General features: G+C 36.5%; 1 protein-coding gene across 1 annotated transcript in view; it reads left to right on the top strand.

Annotated features, from left to right (window-relative positions):
* TINAG (tubulointerstitial nephritis antigen) overlaps positions 1 to 17,523 on the top strand; it is an 85,544-nt gene that overhangs the window by 6,462 nt on the left and 61,559 nt on the right. Inside the window, 1 exon segment of the mRNA XM_030315731.2 lies at positions 5,995 to 6,109. Within this exon segment, the coding sequence (XP_030171591.1) occupies positions 5,995 to 6,109 (115 nt within the window).

Consider the following 17,523-nt stretch of genomic DNA (forward strand, 5'->3'; position numbering starts at 1 on the left):
TATCTCTCCCTCTGGTGCTGTCCTGACCCAGCCAGTCAGCCTGGGAGAATCAGAAAGTAAGAGGTCAATATTCAATCTTGATGATTCCCCAAATAACCAGTCATCTAGACAATTTCACTGACATGACCTCTGTAGCCAATTTCACTTATGGTTGAATCACAAGACAAGTTGAGCCATTTTACTTTGCTAATAGAGTAAACATAAGGCTCACTGATGCTTAAACATAGGAAATAATGGTTTGATGCTCTCTGAAAGATTAATAAATTAGGTGCTTCTCTGTTTCCATAGAGGGAATTATGATGTCAGTGTTAACACTGGTTTTCTTTACTCAGCTGAAAGGAAGAGAGATAGCTGGGTGGTATCCACCTCAGGATTTCTCCATTGCCATTGATCAAATCTCTATATTCCCTTAGTAACATTTTCCACATTCTGGAAAGGATTTCACATAAGAAGATCTATTATCAAGGAACTATAAAAATGATTAAATCCTGAAATACAATTTTAAAACTTAGAAGTATCAGTTTCCCCGAATGAGACGACAGGACAGATATTTCCCAACACAGTGATGACACTGAATTTCAACGTACCCCATATATCTTCTTGGAAGACATGAGATTCAGAAAGTTACAGTTTTTTTGACATTGTTACTCTTCAACCATGCTCAATTCCTGTGTGTGTGTGTGCGTGTGTGTGTGTGTGTGTGTGTACACGTGTTTAACTAATATTTTAGGTGATAATATGACATTTTAAGTATTTCTAGGGAAAATATAATTTTCTGTGGCTAAGTGATACTTAAATCACTAAAACAACATAAGAGTGTGTGTCATCATAAGAAATGATCTGAATCAGCTTCTTAAAATAATTCAAATGCTTGGCCTATTGAGCACATATTTCCAAGAAGACATCAGCAGCAGCCTGCCTTTCCACCATCACAGAACTCACCGGGAACCACAGTCAAAGGCAACGTGGAAAATACACATAAGATACAGAAGCTGGTAGGAAGAGAATTCTTTTTCTGTCTATCATTTGTTCACTGTGAGATAACTCGAGGACTAGTTAGGAGGCATGGGCTTCCCTTTTGTAGCAAACACAGATGACCTTAAAAGGACAAAAAGTGAAGTATAATTGGAGTGAAAGGACACATCCATTGCCCAAAGAAAAAAACTTGATAAAAGAGACAAGCTATGAAGAAAAGGAGTGAAACTAAAATTACTACCAGAGGAGAAAAAACGGCAGGGGGAGTCCTTGAATTTAAAAGCTTCTCTGGCACTTGGGTGGCTCAGTCTGTTAAGTGTCAGACTTCAGCTCAGGTCATGATCTCTCGGCTCGAGAGTTCAAGCCCTGCGTCGGGCTCTGTGCTCACAGCTCTGAGCCTGGAGCCTGCTTTGGATTCTCTGTCTCCCTCCTGTTCTCTACTCCTCCCCCACTCATGCTGTCCCTCTCTCTCAAAAATATATAAATATTTAAAAAAAATCAAATAAAAGTTCTGGCACTCAAATTTTTTCTGTTCCTGATGTTCAAATTGTTTTCATGTGTGAAATGAGATTCCTATTATTCAACACTTACTAAGTGGTTTTCAAAATAGCCTACATGCAAATATTACTCTCTTTGCCTTAAAACACTTATTTTTCTCATCTTGGTGGTGTTTTAGATCCAAGTCTTTATTCATTCTGCATAAGCTACTTGAGTGCATACTTATTCCCTGTGTTTTTTTCAATGCAATCAATTAATATTAGCAAAATGTGTTCTCTTGGGGGCACTGCTGATGATACAAATAAATAATTTCTGTCTTACAAGAATTTACAGTCTAGCTGAGGAGTCAACATGTCATCAGTTTGTGAAAGGATTTCTAAAGATAGGGCAGTATGCGAGTGCCAAATTAGTACAGGTATAATAATCAGCAAGTTAGTGGAACAAAGGGAGATAGATAACTTTCAATTATCTGATGTAGTACAGCAAACCACTCCAGAATTTAACAGCTTAAAGCCATGAGTTTTTCACTTGTTCCCTTCAGGAACTTGGGGTGGACTTAGCTGAGGCTCTTCTCCTGATCTCTGCTGCAGTTACTCGTATGTCTACAGGCATCTGGAGCCTCCACTGGGGCCCAGCTGTGGAAGATGGCCTCATTCCCCTGCCTGGTTGGTGCTGGCTGTCGCTGGGCCTGTGTGTCTCCAGCAGGCTAGCCGTGGCCTCTCCACATAATGCCAGGGTTCAAACAGGGCACGAGGGGAAGCTGACTGCCTTTCAGGCCTAAGTTTGCAAGTTGTACAGAATCAACTCTCTTGCCTTCTGTTGGGCATAGCAAGTCCCTATGCCTGCCCACATTCAAATGTTGGGGAAATAGATCCACTTCTTGGTACAAAAAATCACAAATTATTTGTGACCCTTTATGATCTACCACATCTCTAAACTTGTTTTTTTTTTTTTTATGAATTGAAAATTTAGTTTTTTGGATAAGTTGCCTTTGATTTTTCAATAGTTTCTCAAATCAACATACCCCAAACCAAAAGGATTTACCTCTTCCACCTGTCCTTGGTGACTGGATTCCCCTCTGCCTTGTCATCCAAGCCAGAAAATCAGAAATTAGTTTGATTCTTCTTTCCTCTTCACTGGCAGTCACTAGTCTCTCATAATATCTGCATTCATGGTTTCTTTAAGATATTTATGTTCTCTACCCCTCTGCTATATTCTAGTGCATTTATATTTTTTACATAGTTAAAAAAATTTTTAAGTATGTTAATTTTGAGAGAGCAGAGAGAGAGTGTGAGTGGAGGAGAGGCAGGAGAGAGAGAGTGAGAGAGAGAGGGAGAGAGAGAGAGAGAGAGAGAGGAGAGAGAGAGAGAATCCCATGTAGGCTCCTTGCTATCAGCACAGAGCCCAGTGAGGCTCAAACCCATGAACCATGAGATCATGACCTGAGCCAAAATCAAGAGTTGGATGCTTCACCAACTGAGCCACCCAGGAACCCCTTAAGTGCAATTTTTATCAGGCCTCATTTGAGATGACCTGATTTTTCTGTTTCAGTGTCATCAAACTGAAACCAATCCTTTATACTTTCATGGTTATCCCTCTAAGTCAAAGCTTTGATTCTGCTATTCACTTTTTAAAAAAATCCTCAATGATACTCCATTGCTCGTAGAATATCATTATACTCCTTGATAAAAGTAACATTCTGGCCCAAATACTGCTTTACTACCTTATTTTTTACAATCTTTCCCCTTTCTGTCTCTCTAGGCCCTTCTATAGGTTTAACATTAAACATATCTGCTCTTTGCTAAATGTGCTACCCAGTTTCAAACCTGTATACTTTGCCTTTTTTTTTTTTTAAGAATAAATGTCCTCTTTGAAACCTGCTCATCAAACTCATTCTCATCCTTCCAGACCGAGCACGAAAGTCACTTTCTGGAAAAAAAAAAAAAAAAAAAGCCAATTCCTTCAGGCAGAGTTGTATTTGAATCCTCTACTCTGATCATACCTTGACATACTGCTAATAAATGACACATACTGAAGTCATTTCTATCGTTGCAGTCTTTTTAGGGTCTGAGCTCCTGGAGAGAAATTTACTTATCACTAAGCTCTAAGAGAGAATAAGATAAACTAAGAATGTTCAGTAAATGCTAAATCGGATTGAAGGAAAAGTTATGAGTCTAGATCAAAGAGGATGGGATAGAATAGTAGTCTTTTCACACTGTTTTGAGCATAATTCACAGTAAAAGTACATTTAACTTTGTGATTTAATATGCACACATGTGCACATGCATACCTGTACAAACAAATGCTATACAACACACTTACATATATAAAAATAGTACTTACCCTCACTATGTGCAATAAACTAATATTTCCTATTATTTCTCCTGTCTATTTATTTTTTTAAATAACAATCCCTGCTCATGAAATTGAGTAATTAATTAAATGACCACAAATGTATCTGAATATTTGAAAACTACCAGTTGTAGGGCACCAAAAACATACTTTACTGATGTCATGGTTTTGTCTATGGCTGGTCCTAATGGTCTCTTAAATGTGGGACAGTATCTAACATAGTCAAAGATTTCCTTTGGTGATGGAGATTGCACTCTAAAATTGTGGCTTACCAAGTGTCCATCAACTAATGAATGGGCAAAAAAAAATGTGACACATATGTACAATGGAATACCACTCAGACATCAAAAGGAATGACATCTTGCCATTTGCAACAACGTGGGTGGAACTAGAGGGTATTACGCCAGGCAAAAATAAGTCAGAGAAAGACAATATCATATGATTTCACTCATATGTGGAATTTAAGAGGCAAAGCATGAACATATGGGAAGGGAGGAAAAAAAGAGAGAGGGAAACAAACCATAAAAGACTTTTAATGATAGAGAACAGAGGGTTGATGGAGGGAGATGGGTGGGGGATGGACTAAATGGGCAATGGGTATTAAGGAGGGCACTTGCTGTGATGAGTACTGGGTGTTAAATGCAAGTAATGAATCACTAAATCCTACTCCTGAAACCAATATTATATTATATGTTAACGAACTAGAATCTAAATAAAAAGTATAAAAATAAAAAATAAATAAGCTTGTGGCTCACAGTTGCTTACGGTTTTATTAACTGATTAAAAAAAAAAGCATTAACTTGGTAGACATATTACTGAACATCGAGTTGTATTTTCCATCATGCATGATAGTATCACATTATAAGCAATTTTGGTAATTAGCACAATAGGATTGAATTTAGTTTGATTTAAGTACTGAAAATATTGTCCTCAAGTTGTAAATAATTAAAAAAGCAATGATTAAATTACTATCATCTTTCTCATCTCCTTTCATCTCTAAAGAAAGTTTTTGTTGAGGAGTGCCTGAGCTGCCTGGATGGCTCAGTGGTCAAGCAGCCAGCTTTAGCTCAGGTGGCCCCGCGTTGGGCTCTGTGCCGACAGCTCAGAGCCTAGAGCCTGCTTTGGATTCTGTGCCTCCCTCTCTTTCTCTGTCCTTCCCTTGCTCATGCTGTCTCTTGCTCTCTCAAAAAATAAAATAAGAAATAAAATAAAATAAAATGACCCTTAAAAATAAATTTTTTTGTTGAATTTAAATTTCAATGTTAGATTTTGAAAACAAAGCTTCTTTTCCTATAAAAGGGCACAAACATTGTCTCTAAAAAAATAAGTACTTTTTGCTATTTAATTTCATATCATTTGAATTTATATCATCGTTAATAATAACGAAAATTATTGAGCACTTATACAAATTAATTCTTTAATATAGGATAGAATATTTCTGTATTTAAATAAAATATTTAATAAAATTAATAAGCACTGAAGTATGTTTTTAAGCATAACTATTTTATCCTCAATTTTCATGGATACTTCCTTTTACATGGTCAATTATTTTTAAATATAAATTATGTATAAAACAATTACCTTGTTTAATCTATAAGTACATTTCTGTACATCCAAGCTTCTTGTTTATTTTAATGTTTATTTATTTATTTTGAGAGAGAGGGGGTGGAGACCAGAGAGAGAGGAAGAGAGAATCCTAAGCAGGCTTCATGGTACCAGCACAGATCTTGATCTGATCCCATGAACAGCGAAATCATGACCTGAGCTGAAATCAAGATTTAGACACCTTACCGACTGAGCCACGTAGGCACCCTTCAGGTTTCTTCCTAAAATTCATTTTATGACATTTAAATGAAACTGTATTATTGGTCTTTTTGCCACTTAATCCCATATAATATGTAAGATTCATATTCTTAAATTTAGTGTATATTGATATAGCCTTAGTTTCCTCATCTAAGTCATGAAAATCTGTTGAAATAGACATAATTTAAGAAATGCCTCATATGTTTTACTATAAGAGAAAGCAATAATGCATTCTTTATATAAAGGATATCTAGCTTACAGTACTAGTTCTGATGTTACGTAATTTCAGAAATATAAGCAAACATGTATTTATAAAAGTGATATTACATTACCTGTACCGATTTTTCTCTTTCATTTGGAATGCAGATGGACAGCCCAGAACTACAGCCAATTCTGGGGAATGACTTTAGAAGAAGGTTTCAAGTATCGTCTTGGCACCCTGCCACCTAGTCCCATGCTTCTGAGTATGAATGAAGTGACAGTAAGTGTTCTCTGTTTGATTCAAGTATATATGTGTTTGTACAGGCATGTTTGCATGTGCATTTGAAGATTTTTTAAATAACTAAAATCATGAATTTTGAGCTTTCAGAGTTAAAATTTTGTCATAAAAATAGAAAGTCTTTACCAAAATGGTTGTCACCTTCCTCAGAAGTTTCGTGTGAACTCTGAACATTCACCAATGTCTAATAGAGAAAGTCTCCTGCCTTTAACAATGATCGTGTATTCATTTGCACACTAACGATTTCATAGAATTTCATATTTCTGATTATTAGTCATTAAGTGACCCAGTGCTCAAGCAAGGCGTTAGTTGTCCATATTTTTTTTTTTTCAGTAAACACAGATATCTTTTGAATTCATCAAGACAGAGTTCTGCTGTCTTGGGGCTAGCCATTATCACATGAGGCTAAGGTAAATGGCAGTAACTGCAGACATGTATGTTAGGGTAATTTGTAAAGGTGCATCCTCAAAATTTCCACTACAGGAGCACCTTCAAATTTTGCCAGATGACCTCACAAACTCCTTCGTGAAATTGCTGCGTTTCCTACACTCTTACACTTTGCACTATTGTATTGGCTTTCCCCTTCGTTTTTAAGAGACATTGTCATCTGATAATAGGTATCTTATATAAGAGGCTTCTAGGTCTCCAGGGTCACAGACCTCTAACTCGTAGAGCTGCAGATCGACCACCAGATGTGTGTTGTGTGGAGCACACATACTTTCCAGCTGAGATGTTGACTGTATTCAAGGGCCTGTACGACTGCCCTGGGCTGAGAGGTGCTCCTAAGTGGCTGGAGGCTTCAGTGCAGTGCAGGCTTCAGGTCCTGGCTGCCTGGAAGCTCTGTGTCTCCGGAGTGAGCAGGGCTGTTGTTTGCCATTGGATGAGGTGTAAATCCACAGGTTTCTCATGAAGCATTTAATGTACTTTGCTTTCAAGAGATGTGGTCCCCTGAGTTCCTATACCAATTCAAATTCCACAAATGGGTTCTACTAAATTATAACCAACATCAGAAAAGATCAAAATAGCCACCATGTATTGAGTAGTCGTGTGTTAAACGCTCTTATAAACACTATCATACGTTATCTCCTCTAATTTCCTCAGCAGCTTGATGAGGTGGGTACTATGATTATCTACATTTTAAAGACAAGAAAAGTGAGATTGAGGGAGGTTAAGTCACACTGAGATTGGGAGAAGTGAAAAGCCACCACAGAATTACTTAAATTGCAGAGACAGGCCATCTTAAAATATCTGGGCCCCCAAATTGTCCCTTAACGTTCCAGTAGAATCAGTTAGCTTTGGCCAGCTCAGGTTCAAAATAACAAAAGGCAGAGCTAACTTGATGAAATGATCAGCTGTAGAGATACTTTTGGATCTTTCCTAGAATGAGTAAGATACAAAATCTTTAGAGATGTGGCTCAGATTCATGGTTTTTAGTGACCTAATTCTATGATCAGTTGGAAGTGTTATTTATTTTTTTTCTGGCTGCTTTTTTTTAATTTATCACCATCTGGGGAAAAAAAAGAGGCAGTATTATTCAAGAAAGAATAAATTCATTCCTTTTATAAGGATTGTTTTATCGCTTGCTTTTATTAAGGGCTCCAGTCAGTCAAATACTCATTTGGGTGTCTATATACATTTTCTCTGTATTTCTAACATTTCCTTTTTAAGATTTAATTTTTGCAACTTGGAATATTTTATATTCTAGACATGAGTTGTGTTCCTTTCCCAAGTTGCCACTCACCACAGTATAGAAAAGGAAATCTAATTCTAATTCATTTATTAGTTGCTGGGGATTTGTTTGCATAAAAATCGTTGTGGAGATATTTACATGAAAAATCTTAATGATTAGTACTTTGGGAGAATTAAAATTGCCCAATGCTCTGAATTAATGGAACACAGTTGCCAGCTTATTCCAGGAAAGCAATAAGGAAAATCTGGCTGATCTGTAAGAGTTCCATTACCCACTCATGATGTAAGGTAAGGAAATAGCTTCTTATTTCTAGGGTGTAGTAGCTTGAGGACTGAGGGCCTTTCAAAAAGTTTCCAAGTGTTGGAGGTGTCCTAATATATGTATATGGAAGAAAATCAGAAATACAACAAGTACTTCTAGGAAGTGAACTGAGTTGAACTGGTTGCTACAGAAAGAGCTACAAAATATGTCGATTCTCAGTCTGGCGACTACATAGAAAATACCTCAAGACATCAACCTGCCTCTGAGTACAATGAATTGAATTTTTTTCTTTGTGGATATGCTTCTGGATAACTTCCCCCCCCCCCCCACTACCTTTCCCAGATATATTTTTTAAATATCATTTTCAACATAGGATGATCTATGGGTAGAGCTAGAGTAGGCAGTTGCCAATAGTGCGAATGATTTTAGTAAGAAACTCCACTGCATCCCCACTACCAAAACTTCCTTTCCTTGACAGTTTTACCTGAATGAGAGTTAGGGTTTATAAAATTCTTTTTCCAGGGTGGAACAGATGAGCAATGAGTCATTCCTGGTTTCTGGGAAGGCTCTTCTGTTCCCTGGCTGGATTCCTGGTTTCATTCCTTGGTTTAATCCACTATTTCCATAATGTGTCTGCTGAGCGCGAGTTAGAGAAATGCCAGTAGGCATTGTGCAGAGTGTTCCATGATCACATAAATATGCAAAGTTTGTTTAATCTATAGGAGCTTATTCAATTCAAATGAATTTTGTAGAGTGTGGTTAGTAACAATGAAGACTAAAAAGATGTTGAGAGTGTAGGATTGGAAAAAGTTAGTTTCAGGGTTTTAGGGAGCCCTTCCTGGATGGCAATCTTAAGTGAGGACAGACAGAAGAAAACATAAACTTACTGTTTTCTCTGGGTACAGTCAGAGTAGATGGGAGGAAGTGAAAAAGGGAAAGAAATAAGGCAGTTTAGACCATACAACTCCTTGGTGTTGAGAAAGACTCACTTCACCCACATTAGAATCAATTATGTTTGGTGTCAGGTCAACAAAAGCTGGCTGGTGAATGCATGTATATTTTTATTTTTTTCTTGATGTTTTTCTTAGATTGGTATTGTTCAAAGAAATACCTTGATGGAACAGTTCTGTTCGTAATGGTTCTACACTAAAAATTTTATGAACGATTAGATGAATCAACCATTCTCTGGCAGTCCATTGAAGCTGTGTATGTTGTATGAATAGAATCACAATGTGACTGATTGGAAACTGGCCATCAGAAAGCTCCCCACAAGAACTTCAAATTCTGCCCGTTGAGTCTTTTGTCTCCTTGTAGTATAAAGCAGGCTGTGACACAGCTTGACCCTTATTTCAATATTTCTTGACATTTGTTCCATGGACCACCAATCTTCCAAGATTGGGAGTAAAGATGTACCATCTGGTGGCATTTGGGTGGCTCAGATGGTTAAGCATCTGACTCTTTTTTTTTTTTTTAATTTTTAATGCTTATTTATTGAGAGAGAGAGAAAGAGAGAGAGAGAGAGAGAGAGAGAGAGAGAGAGAGAGAGAGAGAGAAGGGGCAGAGAGAGAAGGAGGCACAGATTCCGAAGCAGGCTCCAGGCTGTCAGCCCAGAGCTCGATGTGGGGCTTGAACTCACAAACGGTGAGATCGTGACCTGAGCCGAAGTCAGACACTTAACCAACTGAACCACCCAGGCGCCCCAAGAATCTGACTTGATCTCAGCTCAGGTCATGATCTGGTGGTTTGTGAGTTCCATCCCTGCATTGTCAGTGCAGAGCCTGCTTGGGATTCTCTCTCTGCCCCTCCCCACCTCTTTCTCTCTCAAAATAAATAAATAAACTTTAAAACAATAAATTAAAAGATGTCCCATCTGTGGTCAAATAAATTTGTGAAATTGTGCATTATATTTTCCTTCTGAAAATTCACACTAGAGCAGAAGTACATTTAGGGATAAATTAGAACTTTCTCAGTGTCTCAGAAAGCAAACAATGGAAACAACCAGCTATTACGACTGTTTGCAAAACTGGCAATGGCTGAGGTCCTTTTGAGCCAGCAGAAACATCACTATTGAAGTCTGTTAATAGGCACGAGTAAGCCAGTGTGTTTACCCATGGGCACCATTCCATACACCAACCATGATGAACATGAGCTTTGGAGCCAGTGTACTTGGGTCTCAATCTGGTTCCTTCACTTATTGTCTCCATTTTCTCCTCTTTGAAATAATGACAGCAGTACTACCTTGCTCATAACAGTTGTAAGAAGCCATGAATTCTGAAAGAGAAGTAGTTATTATATACTATATTGCATATATAACAGAAATGTTATTATATACTGCATAAAGTTGTTCTTTCTCCTTTAGCTTAACCATGGGAAAAGAGTAGGGTCAATTTCATAAGAAAAAGTTATCCAAAACTTCATCACTTGAAGATTTTTATTTCATAAGGAAAAGGTGTAGTTCTGGAAATATTGGCCCTATTGGAGTTTACATATTTCTGGTGAACCTGAAAATTTTTCTACTATGCTCCTAAATCAAGTCAAGTCAAATTAAATCTAATCTAATCTGGTATGATCTAATCATCAGCTTTGTACCTGATTGTTTTTCTAGACATAATGTCCAAGTGCTTTTGAATTTGGGAGATAACTTCAAGAAGCTTCATTGCATTATATTCTATTATAAATATTACAAATATTTTGATTTAAAAATAGTATTTTCAGACAGAAATGGGGAAATGGAGAGTTCACTTGTATACTTGGCACAGTTCAAAAAATTTTTAAATAGTTTTGTTGTTGTTGATTCCCCAGGGAGAACAATAAAGTTAACCAAGTTATGATAGATGTTTTAAAAATTTTTCTGTGTTCTATTTTTAATTTTCTGAGGAACCTCCATACTGTTTTCCAGAATGACTTGTACGTGGCATATATATATATACAATGGAGTATTACTCGGCAGTCAAAAAGAACAAAATCTTGCATTTGCAACTATGTGAATGGAAGTAGAATGTATTATGCTAGGCAAAATAAGTCAGTCAGAAAAGATAAATGTCATATGATTTCACTCATGTGTGGAATTTAAGAAACACAACAGATGGACATAGGGGAAGGGAAGGAAAAATAAGACAAAAACAGAGAGGCAAACCACAAGAGAGTCTTAAATACAGAGAACAAATTAAGGGTTGCTGGAAGGGTATGGGGGGATGTGCTAAATGGGGGATGGGCATTAGGGAGGGCACTGAGTGTTCTATGTAAGTGATGAATCACTAAATTCTATTCCTGAAACCATTAGTACCCTATATGTTAGCTAACTTGGATTTAAATTAAACAAACAGAAAACAAAAAAAAAAAAAAACAACAAAAAAAAACAAAAAAAAATTTTTTTTGTGAACCTTATACCTTACTAGTATAACATCTTTTCTCAGTCATCCAATATAAATGATTTTGGTGTATTTTAGTTGGCATTAATAATAAAGGAAAAACAACGTCTTTCTCTATGGTTTGTTGGAAGTTAAAAGTAAAATAATATTTTATATAGTAACTTTTAAAGCCACCAATCACTGAAATGAGAAATGAAAATTTACTTAATCATCTGGATACCTGACCATTCTAGCTAACACACAGTATTAACTGACTGGATTTATTTCTCTAAGTCATTCGTTATAACAGGAGGAATTTGTTTTTTCCTGTCTGAAATATATTCAACAACACCAAGTACTGAGGGATGAGAATTACCTTTGCAAAAAAATCAAAGTGAATATAATGAAGTGTAGCTTTTAACCCTTCATAGGCTATAGAAATTTTTTATTTCATTAAAAATAATCTACTTGATTCCAGAAGTGTTTGTCACCTGTGTGAACAGAAACCTCTGTAGAAAATGAAACACTATCTTAGAAACATGAAGAACAGAGTTACATGTTTTTGTTCTTTCCATAATTTTAAACAAAAATGAACATTTTCCCCATAAAAATGATGGTTATCTCCCACATACATGAATATAGGCAAATGGCATCAGGCTTGAATAATAACTGTAAAATGCAGGTCTCAGTGATGCTGCATAAGAGGGGCACAGCCAGATATCTATCTGGTGGAGTCTGTTTACGTGTATATTTTCCTCAGTTCATCTCAGAATCGTCTCATCTATGTAGGTAAAGAGCCTGGGACAGATTAGGATGCCAGTTCTTGCTGTCTCCAAATTAAGAGTTTGAAAATTTAAAGAGCACCAAAGCATGTGCTTGTGTCTCCTTCCTTTCCCTCCGTCTCAGAATGGAACCCCACAGCCTTCGAGAAACTTTAGAACATACGCATACTGCCTCCCTCCTTATTCAGCTGAACTTGTGGCAGAATGAGTGTCTTATCTCTCAAGTCAGTTTTTGAGTTTTTAGTTCTCAGTTTTATTTTTCTGTTCTAGTTACAATCTGGTGTGTAACACTGTGATATAATTGAATGTGACTCGAACAACACTGGGAGGCTGAATTGATCACTGCAAGGCAGCTCTCCAAAAAGAAATGTGAAAATTTATTTCTCCCTCCTTGTGAATAAATATTTGGTGCTGTCACAAGAGTAGATTCCTGAGGCGATCTAGTGTGTTGATAGAGCAAGCACCTGCTCTCTGGGTTACCCTCAAACCTGGGTTATCTAGTCCATTCTGTGCTTCTTCCCAGAGCAACTTCTTTGCTCTGCTTCACAAGCAAAATGATGTGAAATGAACTGAAATAAGATAAAATACTTTGCATTGGGTCATGGGCATTTAAAATCATGAATGTCATTTCCATTTCCTAGAGTCTCACAGCACTTACGTAGCTGGTAAAAAAAAAGTAATTGGAAAAAAATCTATTTAATTTTCAAAACTGTTTCAGAACTGTTAGATTAACCAACTCCTTTTTTATAATTATCTATTACAATTCCCCAGAATTAGTGTTCTAAGAAACTCATTTTAGGAAGTATCATAGTTCATCAATTTCTAGATGCTTATTTTCTTCACTTTTTGCACCTCTGAAATTGGGATGCTTCTTACATTTGATAATGTCCTGGCTTCCATGAAATATGGGACTGTTGTGGCAACTTCAATGTCTGTTATGTGTACTATTATAATTATGGTTACACTCATCTGAGAATGACAAAAATTCAAAAGGATAGTGGCTTAAATATCATGGAAATTGACCTATCACCAGCAAATCTGGAAATGGGTGGTCTTCCTCTAGAATTGCACTCCATGGTGTTGGATACCCAGGCTTCTTTCTTGTTCTGTTTTCCAGAGTGTTCTATCCAAGGCCATGTAATCATTCAAGAAGCCTTCTCCATGTCTAATTTCTGCTAGCAGGAAAATAAAAAAGATCAATAAAAAGAAGTAAAAGTGAAGTATCATTTATCTCTGAAAGAAAATTCTCAGAAACTGCCAATGACTCTTAGGCTTATATCCCATAAAGACAGAACTTAGTAAGGGGACATGCCTAGAAGCCAACGGGGGCTAGGGAAGGCAGTCATTTTTGTGACCTGCACGTGATGAGCTAAAACTGTTATTTCTTTTTTTTTTTAATTTTTTAATGATTTTTGAGAGAGAGAGAGAGACAGAGAGACAGAGAGAGAGAGAGAGAGCGAGCATGAGCAGGGAAGGGCAGAGAGGGAGGCACAGAATCTGAAGCAGGCTCCAGGCTCTGAGATGTCAGCACAGAGCCCCGATGTGAAGCTTGAACCCACAGATGTGAGATCATGACCTGAACCAAAGATGGACGCTTAACCGACTGAACCACTCAGGCACCCCTAAAGTTGTTATTTCTCTGAATGAAGGGAATCCTATGGAAAGGGGGAGGATTGGAGAATTAGCACTACCTCCATAGTGTTATCATGGAATACTGATATTTGTAAGTAGATCACTAAACAAATTACCGTATAAATAGAAACTAGAGAAATATCCAAGCTATCCAAAGTTAAAGGACTGATGACCAATATTGTTGAAGTTGAGAAATTTTGCTGTTAGCAACCAGAAAATTTGCCTATCCTCTCCAACATCAAATAGTTTAGAGGGAATTTCTTGGTATTCATGGCCTTGGATTGTGAAGGTCAGAACAAAATAATATTCTCTGTTGCCTTCTTTTGATTCTCAGATCACTCTGATTATCCAAATTTAAGTGGAGGAAAGTGCAGCCAGAAATAGAGGCAGTAACTCACATAGTGGATATTGTAGAGATATGGGCTCCTAGTAAGAATGTCCAGAATGTCTAGAATTTGACTAGAGTGTTCTCAAGCTGCTCTGTGATTATGTTTGCATTACTCTTTCAGAGACTTTGATTCAGTTAAATGCAGGAAATACTATAAAAAATTCTCCAGTGTTCACCATTGCATTTGACTTTTATATTGGTTCACAAGATCTTTAATCTTTAACTTTAAATAGAAATATTGAAGCAGGGAGACCGTTGAAATTTAACTTCAAATTTGACTAATGTTAATTTAAAAAATAGCTATATTATGGCTGAAACTTTTTCATCATTACAGTTAAAAAATTTAAAAATGCCCTCTTGCAAAAGTGTAAATATTTTCAAAAATAAATTTCTATCTTATTTAAGCCACTGTCACTTTGAAATTTCTGTCACTCACAGCTGATAGTCTTGATTTTTTTTGCTTTATTAAGCATCCTTTAACAAAAAATTAGCATTTGTTAAACCGACCGACCTCTATTATCAATTCCTAAAAGTTATTATTCTCTGATGCCTACCTTAGTTTATAAGCCCTTAAAAACACTTTTACATTACAGACATGCAATAATCATGGAATAATGGGATAAAAAATTTGCTTTTTGTTTATTACATCAGGTTAGCTGGTATCATAAGGCAAATAAAATTGTAAGATAGTATTTGCCTGTTGATCTTCAAAGCCTACTGGCTTATTCTTTGGAAAAGCATATTAAATAAGTGATAAATTTCTGAAAGATCCAATAGGTGAGCTTTATGAATTGGATCTGGCTTAGTGGGTTGGTAAATATGTTTTCAATAAAAATGTCATTTTGCTTGTTATTTCTCTATTGCCTTATCTTATTGAGGAAGATTGACAATTAGTATATTCTTAAAATTTTATTCAAATCCAAGGTAGTTAACATAGAGTGTAATAATGGTTTCAGGAGCAGATTTAGTGATTCATCACTTACATATGACATCTAGTGCTCATCCTAACAAGTGCCCCCCCCTTAATGTCCATCACCTATTTAGCCCATCCCCCACCCAGCACCCTCCTGCACCCTCAGTTTGTTCTCTGTATTTGTGAGTCTCTTCTGGCATGACTCCTTCTCTGTTTTTATCTTATTTTCCTTCCCTTCCCCTATGTTCATCGGTTTTGTTTCTTTTCTTTTTAAATTTTTTTTAATGTTTGTTTATTTATGTTGAGTGAGAGAGAGAGAGCGCAAGCGGGGGTGGGGCAGAGAGAAAGTGGGGGGGAGAGACTCCCAAGCAGGCTCAATGCTGTCAGCACAGAGCCTGGCATGGATCTTGAACTCCAAACCATGAGAGCATGACCTGAACTGAAACCAAGAATTGGACGCTTAATGGACTGAGCCATCCAGGCACCCATATTCATCTATTTTGTTTCTTAAATTCCACATATGAGTGAAATCATGTGATTTATATTTCTCTGACTTATCTTGCTTATTATAATACATTCTAGTTCCATTCATGTTGTTGCAAATGGCAAGATTTCATTCTTTTTGATCGCCAACTAATATTCCATTGTGTGTATGTATATATGTATATACAGTATATAAATATATACATATATACATATATATATGTATATACAGTATATAAAATATATACATATATACATATATATACATATACACACATATATATATATATATATACACATACATACACATACACACACACACACACACACACACACACCCCGTATCTTCTTTATTCATTCATCAGTCAATGGACATTTGGGCTCTTTCCATACTTTGGCTATTTTTGATAGTGCTGCTATAAACATTGGAGTGAATGTGCCTCTTCAAATATACATTTTTTTAATCCTTTGGATAAATACCAAGTAGTGCAATTGCTGGGTCATAGGGTGGTTTTATTTTTAATTTTTTGAGGAACTTCTATATTGTTCTCCAGAGTGGCTGTACCAGTTTGCATTCCCACCAGGAGTGAAAAAGTGTTCCCCTTTCTCTGCATCCTTGCCAACATCTGTTGATTTCCCAAGTTGTTCATTTTAGCCATCCTACAGGTATGAGGTAGCATCTCATTGTGGTTTTGATTTGTATTTCCCTGATGATGAGTGATATTGTATTTCCCTGATGATGAGTGATGAGATGATGAGCATCTTTTCATGTGTCTGTTAGCCATCTAGATGTCTTCTTTGGAAAAGTGTCTATTCATGTCTTTTGCCCATTTTTTCACTGAATTATTTGTTGTTTTGGGGATATTGAGTTTGATAAGTTCTGTACAGATTTTGGATATTAACCCTTTATCCGATATGTCATTTGAAAATATCTTCCCCATTCCTTTGGTTGCCTTTTAGTTTTGTTGATTGTTTCCTTTACTGTGCAGAAGGTTTTGTCTTGCAGAAGGTTTGTCCCAATAGTTCATTTTTACTTTTGTTTCTCTTGCCTCTGGAGACATGTCTAGTAAGAAGTTGCTGTGGCCTAGGTCAAAGAGGTTGTTACTGTTTTCTTCTTTAGGATTTGATGGTTTTCTGTCTCACACTTAAGTCTCTCATTTATTTTGAGTTTATTTTGTGTATGGTGTAAGAAAGTGGTCCAGGTTCATTCTTATGCATGTCACTGTCCAGTTTCCCAACACCATTTGCTGAAGAGACTGTCTTTTTCCCATTGGATATTCTTTCCTGCTTTGTCAAAGATTAGTTGACCATATGTTTGTGGCTCCATTTTGGTTTTTCTATTCTGTTCCATTGATCTGTGTGTCTGTTTTTGTGCAAGTACCATATTGTCTGAATAATTACAGCTTTGTAATATAGCTTGAAGTCCAGATTGTGATGATTCCAGGTTTGGTTCTCTTTTTCAACATTACTTTGCCCATTTGGAGTCTTTTCTGATTCCATACAAATTTTAGAAATGTTTTTTCTAGTTCTGTGAAGAATGCTGGTGTTTCATTGAATGTATAGATTGCTTGATTGTATAGACATTTTAACAATATTTGTTCTTCCTATCCATGAGCATTGAATTCTTTTCCATTTCTTTGTGTCTTCTTCAGATTCTTTCATGAGCTTTCTATCGTTTTCAGGGTACAGATCTTTTATCTCTTTGGTTACTTTATTGCTAGGTATTTTATGGTTTTTGGTACAATTGTAAATTGGATTGGTTCCTTGATTTTCTCCTGCTTCATTACCGATATGTAGAAATGCAACCAATTTCTGTACATTGATCTTGTGTCCTGTGACTTTGCTGAATTCATGTATCAGTTCTAGTAGTTTTTTTGTGGAGTCTTTGGGTTTTCCA

Source organism: Lynx canadensis, chromosome B2, assembly GCF_007474595.2.
Source record: "Lynx canadensis isolate LIC74 chromosome B2, mLynCan4.pri.v2, whole genome shotgun sequence".
Classification (NCBI taxonomy): domain Eukaryota; kingdom Metazoa; phylum Chordata; class Mammalia; order Carnivora; family Felidae; genus Lynx; species Lynx canadensis.